At 53.6% G+C, this 13,797-nt stretch overlaps 1 protein-coding gene across 1 annotated transcript; it reads right to left on the minus strand.

The window, feature by feature from the left end:
• Positions 1 to 388: 388 nt before the first annotated feature.
• NRN1 (neuritin 1) lies at positions 389 to 7,920 on the minus strand. The gene is made up of 3 exons (XM_086608979.1): positions 7,866 to 7,920; positions 3,603 to 3,747; positions 389 to 620 (listed from the first exon to the last, which is right to left on the minus strand). The coding sequence occupies exons 1-3, from the start codon at positions 7,918 to 7,920 to the stop codon at positions 389 to 391; spliced, it is 432 nt and encodes a 143-aa protein (XP_086465105.1).
• Between the last annotated feature and the right edge of the window lie 5,877 nt (positions 7,921 to 13,797).

Genomic DNA, 13,797 nt, shown 5'->3' on the forward strand with positions numbered 1-13,797 from the left:
AGCATTAGGTGGCCCAGAGCCGTTCCTGAGATTGCTTTTGCACAACGAGGGCTCGAGTTTGCATTTTTATATTATTATTAATATTATTATTATTATTCTCTATTTTTGATTCGAAGCGATAGTAAAGCTGAGGTCCGATTTGGGCTGCGCGCCGCTGCCTGTTTGGTAACATTTGGCAAATAAAACACAAAAAAAAAAAAAAAAGAAAAAAAAATAAAGGGAGAACGCTTCCACAGTCCTACATGGGTGTTTCACCATCATCAGCCACCACCACCACCATCATCATCATCAACCACAGAAAAGCACAACGTCCCCAAAGCAACGGATGGACACTTCCTCTACAGATCCAGCACATGGAGAAGGTGTGGGTGTGAGTGTGCTCGCCCCCCTAGAACGGCAGCCAGGTCACTAGCGCGGCCCACAGAGCCGCCAGCAGCAGGGGCAAAGCCGGCGGGAGGAGGGACGGGGCCGCCCCGCTGCCGCCTCCGCACAGTTCGAATAAGCTGCCTTGGAAATCGAGGTTTTTGGATTCCCGTCTCAATTTCTCCCAGAGGTCTGTCGCTCCTTCCTGGCAATCGGTGAGCGCTGTGAGGGTGCAGGCGTGGAAATCATCCCAGTACCTGCAAGGAGGGGAGAGCAGCCGGTATCAAAACGGGCACGCACCCATTTCCCGGGGTAGGGAGGGAGGGAGGGCCGCCCCCTCGGGCCCACCGCCCCCGACCCCCCGACGGCGGAGCTGAGCGGGAATGTGCCTTAAAGGGGGCTGGCGCCCGGCCGGGAGGAGCCGCCGTCTCCCCCCCCGGTAAAACCCGGCCCCTGCCTCCCCCCACCGCGACCCCAGACACCGGTTTCTGGGAGGAACCCTCGGCACCCCCCCGCCTTCCCCGGGCTGCCCCTCCAGCCCGCCCCGTCCGCACGCTCTGCTCCTCTGGCAGCTCCCGGGAGGCGCTCCCTCCGGCTGTGTGTTTTTGGGAGTCCCCCCTGTCCAACCCCGCCTCCGGCACCAGCCCGGGTTGAGCGGGATGCTGCAAAAAATTGCTTTGGTGGGTCTCTTCTGCGGGAGGGAAGCTTTGCCTGACGGGGAGAGAGGGCATGAGCCCCTCGGCTGGCAAACGCCAGCCTAGGAGCCCACGGGCTCGTCCCGAGGGTTTTTCGTCACCGGTGGGAGCGGGCAGCTGGGGGTGGGAAAGGCATCGCTTCTCCCAGGCGGAGGCAGCATCCTGGAGGGTCTCGGTGTGCCTCAGGAACCCTCAGGAGGGATCCTCCGGGGAGGGGGCGAGCCCTGACTACGGGGGCAGGAAGGGAGGAGGAGGAGGAGGAGAAGGAGGAGGAAGAGGAGATGAGGAGGAGGAGGAAAGAGCATCTTCCCCTCCCGGATTTTCCTGGGCTCCCCGCACCGGTCCGCGGCGCGGTGGACTCCCCGTCCATGGCCGGGGATCTGTGTGTGCAGCGAAGGGTTTCTCCTTCCTCAGGATAATTTCCATCTGTTCCAACAGATTTTTCTTTTAATTCCCTTCTTGACGGAGACTGCACCGGGGTTTGCCACCGGGGCAGGACCCGTCCCACTGTCCCGCCTCGGGGGGACGGGCGGACCTTTCCTCTCCGCCTCTGGATTGTCGAAAATCACCCAGAATCTGCCCTCTTTCTTCTCCTTTTTCCTCCCCTTTTTCTCTAGGCAGGCGCCTGCGAATTTGAATCTCTTTTTTTTAATTTTTTCCTTTTTTTTTTTTTTTTTTTTTTAAAGTAGTCCTACTGTCTCTAATTTATGAGCACTCCAAGCTGGTTGTAGGCTCCCAATGTTTGCTACATTTGTAATAAATAATGAGATACTGAGAAGCCAGAGTCTGAGAGTGTGCCTCTCCTGCAGTATTTCTGCTGTAATTGCATCTCCCAAAGGAAAATTAAATCTTTCCCTATCTTCTTTCAATACACGTCCCAACCAGGTGGTGGGAGGTGGTCGGAGAAAGGGGTCTTGCTAGGAAAAGAGGTACTTTTTACACGTCAGGACTACCTCTGATCTGGCACTCCAGGGCCAAAGGACACGATATTAGGACGCTGCTGCCCCTGGGTATTTATTTCTCATGCAGGACACAAGGTAAACTGCAATCCGCATTTACAGCCAGGTGCCAGCCTTAGTAGGTGCAGCAAAGTCATGCTTGGCTCAGAAATCTCTAGGTAGGAAGAGAAGAGAGGAGAGTTACAGAGTCTCTTCTCTTCCTCTTCCTTTCCCTTTCCCATTTCATATCCTTCGTTTTCTGATTTTCGGTGAGCAAAATCAGAAAAAAAAATTATCCCAAACATATTTATGTCTAAGGACCTTATCTCGTTTCTACCTATCACTTTATTTATTATTTTTATTCAGCGGAGGGAGTTTGTGCCGAAAAACAGCAACTGGGAGAGGGGAGAACACCCTGTGCAGCCGGATTTTTTTTTTTTTTTTTTTTTTTTTTTTTTTTTTTTTTTTTTTTTTTTTTTTTTTTTTCCCAGACGTAACGAAAATGCCCGTTTCTGTCTCCCTGCCGGGGCCGGGAACCCCCGCAGCGGGGCGGGCGAGGCCGGAGCTGGGGGGTCCCCGGCTCCCGGCAGCCACCCCAGGTTTCCCTCCCCCTGGTTAAGATCATTGCCTTGAGCTCAGGAGAAAACTACCCCAAATGTGGGGCTCCTCCAGCCGTCCCAGTTCCTTCGTAGAGGAACTGAGGAGGAGGGGAGCAAGGGCTGACTTAGCAAGGCGAGCTCTTTTTAGTCCTTTATTATTTTTTGTTGTTGTTGTTATTTCCCTTTTTATTATTATTTGGTTTCCCCTTTATCGTTGCCCTTTCCTTCTCCTCCCCTCTGTGCCAGGAGCGGGGTGAAATCGGGGGGAAACGGGCTTTCCCCGAGGGCCGGGGGGCCCGGTGCCGCTGGGAGATTAATATCGCGGCTGGGCTTTTTTCTTTTTAGTTATTTTTTGTTGTCCGAGGAATCGCCTCCCCAACTCCGGCTGCCCCCGGCCGGGGTGAGCTGCCTCCCCCCGGACCTGCCTCTGCCCTGAACACCCCGGAGGCCGGAGCGCTGCCCCCGGAGCATCCCAGCGAGCCTGGGTCCCAAAGGCAGCAATAGGGAAAGGGAGAACCGCCCCTGCGCAGCTGATGTCAATAGTCAGTGCGAAGCAGAAGGGAAAGAATATAAGCGAGGAGCTAAGGCGGGAGGAAGAAAAAAAAAGATAGATAAAAAAAACCCAACCAACCACCACCAACAACAACAAAAAAAACCCAACCAAAACCAAACAAACTCGAACACAACAAAACAAACAAGACAACAAAAAATCCCAAACAAAACCACCGAGATTTACGGAGGGAAAAATTAAAAAAGAACATCGTAAAAACTCGCTCCAGACTTCGCTGCTCCCCAAGCCGGGCCTGTGCTCATGGCAGTGCGCTTGGAGGGACCCTGGAGCAGAGAATCCAAACGCAAAGCACCAAACTCCGCATTACTTCAGTTCCTTCCCTTCCCACCACCACCATCCAACCTTATCCCTCTTCCCCAGCCCCGGGTCACCCCCCAGTCCCCCGTCCCGTCCGTCCCCGTCCCCCGGAGCCCCGAAGGAGAGAGGAAAGACCTACGCGCAGATCGTTTGGAGATTCCTCTTGTCGTCCAGGTCCTGCGGGTAGTTGGCCATGTTATCGCCCAGCCGCAGCAAACAGTTCGAGAAGCCCCTAAAGACCGCATCGCACCGCCCCGCCGCTCTCACAGCCTGCACCAGGTACGCTGGGGGGGGTCAGGGGCACAGGTCAGCTCCGTCGGCTCCCCGCCCACCCCGGACCCCCACGCCGCCGCCCCCACCTCGCCCCTTCCCTCCCAGTCCCCACATCCCCACCCCCCCATTGCTAAAGACGCGCCCCGACGGGCAGGGGCGATCTGGGGGCGGGAGGGGGGCGGTGGGACCGGGCCAGGATGGCCATCGGGCACTCGGGGACGTGGGCCAGGGGCTTGTCGCCCTTTGCTTTTGTAGCACCGGTGCCTGTGGCTTAACGGCGTTGATTTGTCTTTTTTTTTTTCTTTTTTTTTTTTTTTTCTGAGAGGCGGGAAGGAGGGGAGGCCAGGTGAAGATGCGCTGCCTGCTTCTCTCCGGACTCGCTCCTTTGTTAGAAAATTCCGCCTGGAAGCAGCAGGCGCGTTTCTCCGCACAGACATTGGCGCGCACACACACGGCTCCTTTATTGCCCAGGTCGCTTGGAAAATATCGCGCGAGACGCAGCGGTGAAAATAATAATTATAATAATAATTTTTTTAAAAAAAATCACTAGTAAGAGCTGCGTAAAGACACGAAAAGAAGCGTCCCCCAAAGCCACGCACGCAGCGGCGAGGGCACCGGTCCCGCTGCTGCCTGGGCTCGGGGCGGCGGGGCGGGAAGGGGCAGGGATGAATCCCGCACCCCCAAATCTGCTGCCTCGGGCATCCTTCGAGGTCGCTCTAGGAAATGGCACTCGGCTAAACACGATAGTAACAAACACAAGGACAACGGCCTGCAAAGGCGGGGAGAGATGAAATCCCGGCGTGGGTGCGATGGCTCCCCCGGGTGCCCGCGGCTGCCGGGCCGGGCCCCGCGGGGGCACCGGACGGGACGCGGGGACACCGGTGCCGCACGGCGCGGCCCGCAGGGCTCGGGCCACGGCCTGAGCCGCCGCTCAGGCCCGCAGCAGCCCGCACCGCAGCCGCAGCAGCAGCCGGCGGGCTGGGGTACCCGGGCGCGGCGGGATGGGGATGCTGATCCCCAGCCGCTCTTCCCCCGTCGCGGGAGTCGGGGTTGTCGTGGTGATCCTGATCCCCAACCGCTCTCCCCCCTTCACGGGGGTCGGGGATGTCGTGGTGACCCCGGGCAGCGCAGTTGGGATGTCGCTGCGGCCAGCGCGGGCGGGAGGGGTTGTCCCACCCACTCCCCTTTCGGAGGAGCCCCTGTCTGCCCACACCACCGGAGGGGGGGTTGGGGTGGGGGGGTCCTCTCCCCACCCGAAGGCACGGCTGTGGCGGTGCGTATGTGTGCGTGCGCGTTTCCTTGCCGAGCACCGGCTGCAAGCTAAATGGCTGACCCCAAAAGAGACTGTTTCAACCCACATCCCCCCCCTCGCAGTTTGATTCATCGCTAACACGACTTGGTGGCCACTCCCCTCTACACACACACCAGCCGTCACATCAAAACCCCAGCAGGCTACAGACATTGGCTACGGCAGGGAAAAAAAGCCAGGCAAACAAATAGGGAAGAAGTGAGGAGCATCCCGAGGGTAAAACCGTGTCCTATAAAACCCGCGCCATCCCACTCCGGCAGCTACAGGGGAGAGGGGAGGGGAAGTTGCCATGAATTTCTCCAAAAATGTGACGGGTTGCACTGAAAATCCAGGGTCCGAAAAGAAGCCCTGCCCCGGGCTGGGGACGGAGGGTGGTAGAGGGTCCAATTTGGGACCAGTGGGGTTCAGAGCACCCCTCCTTTCCGAGGGCAGGCCTGGCCTTGTGTGCTTCCTCCACACAGGGTACCCCCAGTCCAAAGCCTCCCCAAATCCCACCAGTAAAAGAAAAAAAGAAAAAAGCGAAAGCGTCAGACGAGGGTCCTGCGCGGTTAAACGCCCGCGGGGTTTCTCTTGAACCAGGTCGCTTGTGCTTTGCCGTGGCCCCGACCTTCCCCCCCTCCCCGTCCTTCAAAGACGAGGGTGTGCAGCAATTTGCAATGCAGCAGGACCGCAGGAGCCATCCATAACGGATCGTGCCCCCTCCCGAAACCCGCTCCCCGTCCGCTCGGTCCTTCTGCGCTTTGGATGCGCCCGGTCCATCTCTCCCGTCCCCGGGCGCCTTCCGCGGAGACTCAGTGCCCGCACCCTCCCCCACACACCCTCAATCCATGTCACCTCCAAAAATCTCATGCAATTTTTTTTTTTTTTTTTCTGCCAAGCCCCGGTGCACAGATATTTTGGGAACGAATCGAACACCCGTTTCACAAGAGCCGTTACCGGGGACGGGGCAAAGGCAAACGGCCCTTTGCGAACCCCACACCGACAACCAGAAGTTGATTTCGGGGGAGGGGGGGAATGGGGAGGAAGGTTACCCGAAATACCGAAGGAGGAGCAGAGGAGAAAAGCCCTCCACGGGCTCCAAAACCCTCCTCTCCCAGGGACACCGCAAAGCGACCGCACCGCCACCATCTCCGCTGTGGGCAGCAATATTTGGGGGTAACTTTCCAAACGACTGCTCATGCCCCCGCCAACCCGGGGACGACGATTCCCAGCGACTCCAGCTCCCTTTGGAAATTTGACGGTGAATAAAATCCTCCCTCGGTTGAATCAAACACAAACAAACGAGAGCAAATCCTCCTCCTCCAAACGAACGAGCAAACACACACATAAACGCAAGGGCTGAAATCAAGGATAACATCCAAAGAATGCCTTCCCCTTTCTTTCTCTGCCAGTACAGAAAATGGCCTTCTGAAGAGTTCAGCATCACTTAAAATGGAACGGTAAACGAATGGAGGGGTTTGCATCGTATATACGCACATTTTCCAGAGGTCAACACTTCATTGCTATTTTTTTTTTTTTCTCCATGAGGGAACGTTCAAGGCATTTTACCCCCTTCTTTTCTCCTATTCTTGTTCTCTCCTTTCTCTCTTTTTCTCTCCCCCCCCCCCCCTTTCTTTTGATACCCACAAAATGCTGCAGAGGAGAGTGACCGAGCGAAAGGATCTCTAAATAGCAATGCCGAGCTTTTTTTTTTTTTTTTTTTTTTATTGTAGCAGAATTCCTTTGCAGGCAAATATTTCCAAAGGTCTCTCCACACCTGCCAACCTGGATAATAAAAGACGTGCTTCGATCGCCCTTTCCTTGAAGCTCAGTTTTGGATCATGCTCGGGAATACACATATTCAATATATAATCTTTAAAATTTGCCTGTACAGGACCTAAGTGATCATTAACTTGGAGATTGTTTCAGGTCTGTAACTCAAAAATTTTTCAGCAAAGAAATGTTGAATACAATGAACCTGAGGGCAAACCAAAAAGAACCAGCGAAAAACTTAGGATATTAAACAAAATCAGCAACGACCACACAAAAACACAAACGGCCGTGGAGGGAAACCTGTTCTATTTTAAGTAACTTAACATATATAGAATATTTTGGACCCGCTCGTCTTTTGACAGCGGTTCTCCGAGCACGAAATTAACGATCGGGCGGTGGGACTTCGCGATTTTTTAATAATTATTATTTGTTTAATCCCCACTTTCGGGTGGATTTTTTTTTTTTTTTTTTTAAGTTAGCGATGGGTTTTGTTTGTTTTTAGGCTGCTCTGCAAATGGGAAAGCCTCCGAGTTCCCAAAGGGAGCCCTGCGCTTGTCCCCCTGCTTTTCTCAAAAAAACCCCACAACTTTCCAGCTAGATTCTCTCGCAAGCCATTTTGTACCGGTTCTTGTATCCCTGTCCCTCGGGGAGGGGGGGATTTCTTAGCACTGGAGTCCCCAAATTATCAGTGGAAAGGAATGTAGGGGATATCCGAAAAGCAAATACGAATGCAGTCGTTCGTGGGGACGGAGAGAACAGAGCGGGGAAAAGAAGGAAAAATAAGAACGGGGAAAAAAAAAAAAAGCCAAGTATGAACGAGCATGCAGATTTAGGAAAACGAACAACAAAAGTGATTTAAGAGGACGAAAGAATCGGCTTCCTTTCCTGCCGACCTCCCTGCCTCGACAGCGCGAAGAACCGCGAAGATGCCACCGGGAAAGCGGCAGAGAGCGGGCGGCGGGAGCCGGGTCCCTCCGCCGCCCCGAACCGCGGCCGTCCGCGCAGGTTACTCCGACATTCCGGGCTTTGGTGCGCACAACTTGGTACCGAATTTGGCAGTCCACTTACCTATCTGTACAGCAAGGATCAGAGGAATATATCTGCCGTTCAACTTAAGTCCCATCCTACATTTAGTAAAACCATTTGCGGCTGCAGATCTTTAAATAGTTACTTTGGAGAACGTGGGGGAAAGCTGAAAAATAGGCATTGCCAACAAGTTCCGAGCAGCGGAGGACTTTGCAGACGAGGAGGGGGGGGGGGGGGGAGACAAGAGGAGAAGGAGAGGAAGAGGGAGGCAGAGGGAGAGGGCGAGGAGGACTAGCTGGGAATGGTTCGCTCCATTAGGAGGGGGCGGAGGAAGTACAGCCTCACGCCCACCACCGGGCCTGACGCGGGGGGATGACACGGACCGGGTTTTTTTTCCCCCTTCTTCTTATTTCTTCTTTTTTTTTTTTTTAAAAAAAAAAAAACCACCCCAACATGTGCACCTTGGAAGAGAAACGCCATTTATAGGCATCACAGGCTGGATTTAGCCGCTCTCCTCGTGTCCCCCCTCCCCGTTAATCGCCGAGAAACTCCCCCACCCCCCCCTCCATCCTCCGCCCCCCGCGCTCCTCCTGCCCCTTGTGGCGGCGGGGGGGGGGGGGGGGGCGGCAGTCGGGACCGTCCCCCCGGGGTGGGAGGGATGCGGGGGCGGGGGGGGGACGCGCAGACACGTACACACACACACACACACACACACACACACACGCGCGCAGACGGAGGAGCCGCCCCCCCGGGGGTGGGGATAGCACGGCGGAACCCCCCTCCTCCGCCCCCGGGCCGCCCCGTCGGGGCTGGCCGGCCCGGCCCCCGCGCTTGCGGAGCGGGGAGGAGGAAAGGGAGGTGCGGGGGTCCCCTCCCCCTGGCCGCCCCTCCCCCCACCATGACGTCACTCCCAGGGTGAGGTTGGGAGGGGGGGAAACGGGGGAGAGCGGGTCTCTCCCGGCCCTGCTGCCTGTGCTCGATGCCAGTGGCACCAGCCCGGCGGTGGGACCGCAGACGGCGGCGTGGGGAAAGGCGGCACGGGTGGGGTGGCCCCGGGGAGTCTGCGGCTGAGGACCACCATCCTCTGGGGACAGGCCGCAGGTGTGGCAGGGCTGGGTGGAGGGAACGGTGTCCCTGCCCGGGACAGGACTTGGTCTGGGGTGCTCCTGCAGCCTGATGCCCTCCTGGGACCCTCCTCAAGGCCATCCCCTCCAGCAATGTGAGAGGAACCTAAAGGTGCCAGCATGGGCTTCTCCCAGTGCAAAGTAACCAGCCAAATCCCCAGCCTACAGCCTTCTTCCTCATGGGCTCTTCCACTGCAAAGTTATTCCCCTCCAGCTCGGCCTTGACCTTCACCAGCTCTCTGTAGCATCTCCAGGAGCCAAAGGAGGACTGGTTGGAGTGAGAACTGCCATTGACCATCACTCCTCCTGGTCCCAGGTCCCCTCTTCTCTGCAATCCCCTTGCGCTGGTAGTGCTGCAGAACCCTGGACCAGCCAGACTACCAGTTGGTCCCTCTCTTTTACAACCACTCATGACAATCCTCCGACCTCAATGACAGAGGGACAGCAGCTGCCAGACTGGCTCCCCATGGGCAGCAAATGCCCGAATCCCACCAGAGGTTAAATGAATCGGTGCAACTGGAAGGAAGCAAACTGGAGGGTGAGATGAAAAGCTTCTTTGCTGAGAGCTCCATTCACAAAATAGTGTTGATGGACGCCATTGCCTCTTTAGGTCTACCTAAGGTGTGCAGAGGCAGCCTGCACGCGTCTTCTCTTAAAGCCATCATGAAACCCCAACCTCGGTTTCTTCAACCTGAAAGCAAGAATAACATTGGGTACCTACGCTGGCCCTCAGCTGGGGCCTGCAGATGAAAAACGCTGGCTTGTCTCCTCTGCACCTTCCCACTATTCCTTTTTGTTCCACCTTTTCTTCCTATTTATAGATTTCCACTGTGAACGATGAGCCGGATTAGAGGACAGAGCTGGCTGAAAACTAACCTGAGGACTTAGAAAAAGAAAAGGATCCTTTTCACCCAGCTCCCAAAGCCAGCTCAGCATTGTGGACACGTGGTAGTAATTGCAGTGCAAAGCATAGATGGTGCCACATCCCCTGGTAGCTGGCCGTTCCATTCACCCAGCCATGAAGCTGCACCTGAGAGTTGTCTTTTACATGCTCCTGAAGACATTGGTGGCAGTGAGGAGGCTAAGGCTAAGCTTTGGCCTGTGCATCGTGGTCTCTTTCAAAGGAATGGAAGGTCTGAGTTGAAGCTGGAGCTAAGGCGAAACACTTTTACCCAGCTCTTCGCTGCGGTGGTAATGGATGCTTTTGCAATGCAACAGAGGGGCTGAAGTGGCTATCAAAATGGGGAACCCTGTCTTTTTCCCAGGAGGGATAGGTTGGATAGACCAGAAGATCTTTTATGTCTCACAGTCAGCATAAAAAAGGGAGAGGATGAAAGGAGCGTGGGGTGAGGCATCTGGATATAAACACTGAACCTACCAGCTCTTGGCAGCTCGGCCACTTGTGGCTGCGTTTGCTGTTGAGTGGGACGAGGCACCCTTGCAGGAGCACCGGGCTGCGGAGGCTGCGGCAAGAGGACTTTCTCATTTCACTCCTCTGCCCTATTGATAACTGTATTGGTTTGTTTACCCATTCCTATCTGCTAGGGTTTTGCCTGCTACTTTTTTCTTTCTGAGGGCAGACAAGCTATAGCTTCAGGTGAGAGGTTCAGCTGGCTCCAAGAGGCTTGCGTTGAACGCGATTTTGACATTACACTATGTAAATCTGCTTTGGAATGAGCTTCAAGGAAGTTTCCAGCGCACAATCAGGAAGAGTTTAATATCTGGCTTTTGGTACGTCCACCACTGCTGAAATCACTGGAGCCTCTGGCAATCCGGCCACAAATCTCCTAAGAACAGGCCTTTTTGGGGAATTTCTGGCCAAATAGCAGCAACAACAAAATCTAACAGCCAGAGGCATCAGTTACAGAGGCAAAAAGGGCCTGGCCAAATTCCTCTAAATGTTCTTGACTGTTGGGGCAGTCCAGCTCTGTCTGAAATTCAAGCCTGGCTCCAGCCTCGCCACCTTCCCTGCCCCAGGAAGGGGCCCATCCCGCTATAGATTCTGAACAAAAGCCAGCGGTTTCAGCCCATCTCAAATAGCAGCACTCAGCTCTGCTGGGAGCCGGGGAGCAGGATGAAGTTGGGACAGTTGTTTATCAAATTATCTTTTTTTTTTTTATTTTTTCCTTTTTTTTTTTTTCCCAACGTGATGTTAGAAGGTGCTTGAATATCAGCCTGTCCCTGAGAGACATCTGCGTGTGTTTCAGAAGAGGCACTTCTGCTGTGTCCCTCTTAGGACAATTTACTCATCAGCACGATTTTGCCCTTGTTTCTACGAAAAAGGGCTCTGTCCTGGCGGCAGCCTCACGCTCGTTCGGGTTGGTGGCGGCACCATCCCACCGCCGCGTGTGATCGCTGCTGCCGTGGCGGAGGCAGACGGACGGAGCCCACGGCTGCTGCCGCCACGTACGGCTCTGCCAGCGATCGCGGTGGCGAGCGCGGCGTGGGCTGCGCCGTGTGCCGGAGCGGCTGGGTAAGGATTTGGGTGGGTAGCCCTGCGCTGTCACTGATTCCCAGCCAGCTTCTTTCCATCTAAACCATCTACCACAAGGGGACCCACCGCCTTTAGCCGGTGCGTTTCTCCTTTAGCTTTCGGCGGACTGTCATGGCTGAACCTCAAAAGAGGCAGCCGGCTGGAGGTAGCAGGGAGAGCTGCTTTCCCTGGCGAAACTGGCTGCATCTCTGCCGTTTCTTTTTCTCTTCATCCTCTTTTTTTTTTTTTTTTTTTTAAATGCAAAATATTTCTTCAAACAGCTCACGCCGTGGGCTCCTCGGTTCACAGTTGCAGGCTAGTAATAGGGATAAAAACTGAATCTCTGGTGCTGTCAGTCAGAGACCGATTTATTCTGAGCACCGGCTTAGGCTGGAGGGGAGGGTCCAGTGATCATGGTGATATTTAAAAGTCCCTCCTATGGGTGTGTGAGAAACGTATTCGCTCTTAGCTCATCCTGCAGTAACATCGCCTCTACCAGGAGGTGACTGTTTGCTTTTACTCTCCCTCACCATCAGCCTGAGATCCAGCCCTGGATGAAGCTGAGATGAAACAGGAGCCGGTGACTTGTGTCTCTGCACCCTCCCACCTCACTGGTACTCCGAGAAGAAGGGACAGACCGACAGCTTGAGGGTCCCGTGGAGGTGGCTGTCCTTCCTTCTGCCGTGGCTCCCAGCCCTCAGCTGCTACTTTCCAGAAAGAAAGGTGGCCAGCCAGAAAAATACATGCAAATATCAAACTCAGCTGATAAATGAATAGCTGTTCACAGTATGATCCTCCAAGATCTTATTTAAGCAGAAAAATAATGAGAGCACACTGAGAATGTGACAGATAGTATTAAAGAAATACCTTTCACTAACAGCCAGACTTGTAAAGCTTTTTTGGGTGGCCTTGTTCATTAGACATCTGGCTTAGTTACTGGCTGCATACATCCGACTTTAGCTAAGCAGAAAAAATTAAAGTTACGCACCCAAGACCAGAAGTTGCCCCACATCTGCCTAGAAGTTACTATTAAAATAGTGCTTGTCATTCACCATGAAAAGCATTGTCATTTGATGTCTGTGAAAATACATTTCTGAAAACATAAACTGTTGCTGTGGTTCCAAATATAAAACTGGGAAAGAAAAAAGTGTATGGCTGAGTGGATGTAAAAGGGATGTGATTGCTCGATACTGAATCTTTAAAAACCGAAAAATGCTGGGTAAGGTGTTTGTAAGCTATTATTTGGCACAGAAAACAGTGATCTGAAACAAACTTAGAAAGTGATTAGAATAATGCAATCTTCATTCTCAGCTTGTGGGATTTTCAAAGGGGAAATCCAGAATGCCAGACTTCGCTAGGTTCGTTTGAAAAGCTCAGCCTCTACGTTCGTTCTTCAGTAAATTTCTCTTCTAAAAAGCAATCTCAAAAAAACAAGGTATCACTTGACCATGATCAGCTCATGCCAACCAATCCAATAAGGAAAGCGCTGGTACAGAAACAGTAGCGTTTGCGTTTAACTGCACTCCTCAGAGATGTATTTTTAGAAGGGTGCCTGTGTGCGCACTGGAAATTCTGCATCTTATTAGCATGACCCCTTTATATTGGATTGTGGCACTGGCATTGCTGCTGAGCCCCGGCGAGCTGCGGGGAGGTATGTGAGCCTGTGCTGCTCTAGCCAGATGGAGTTCACACCCACTACAATTATGTTTGCTACACATGATTTGCTTAAGGTGCCTGTGGATGTTTCAAAGAGTAGGATGGTTTCGGTAAAGCAGTCTCAGAAGGAAGCAGTATCAATCCTCAGCGTCTTTACTGCTGAAATTCTCCTTCGAGAAACATAAACCTGAGGCCAGTCTGTATGCTTTGCATCATAGGCTGGAGGGAAGTATATAGACCTGGAAAATGGCTGTGAAAAGCCTGATATCAGTGGATTTCCTGGCATGTAGGCTTACTGTTGTCGTAGAACAGAGAACCATAAAACAGCCCATGATGGAAGTGACCTCCAGGGATCATTTGGTCTAATCTTTTGTGGAAAAGCGAGCCTCGATGAGATCATCTAGCACCAGTGTGTCCAGTTGTGTCCTGAAAACCTCCGGTGCTGGGGACTCCACCACATCCTTGGGGAGGTTGTTCCAGTGATTGCTTCATTATGGTGAAATCCACACCGTTTAAGGAATTGGAAGGTTTGTGATGACGTGTATATATCATGCCAGAGCTGTTGATCACTCTTTGACATCCTTAATAGACATCCTTCGTCTAGAAAACAGTCATCCTGAGTGCATGAGTATAACCTCGAATTCGCTCCCACGGCATTAAGATAATTTCAGTTTCTCTGGTTGCAAATGCCAGCAACCAAGTTCTGGATCTTGACTCAGAA

Source organism: Tauraco erythrolophus, chromosome 3, assembly GCF_009769465.1.
Source record: "Tauraco erythrolophus isolate bTauEry1 chromosome 3, bTauEry1.pri, whole genome shotgun sequence".
In the NCBI taxonomy this organism is placed as follows: domain Eukaryota; kingdom Metazoa; phylum Chordata; class Aves; order Musophagiformes; family Musophagidae; genus Tauraco; species Tauraco erythrolophus.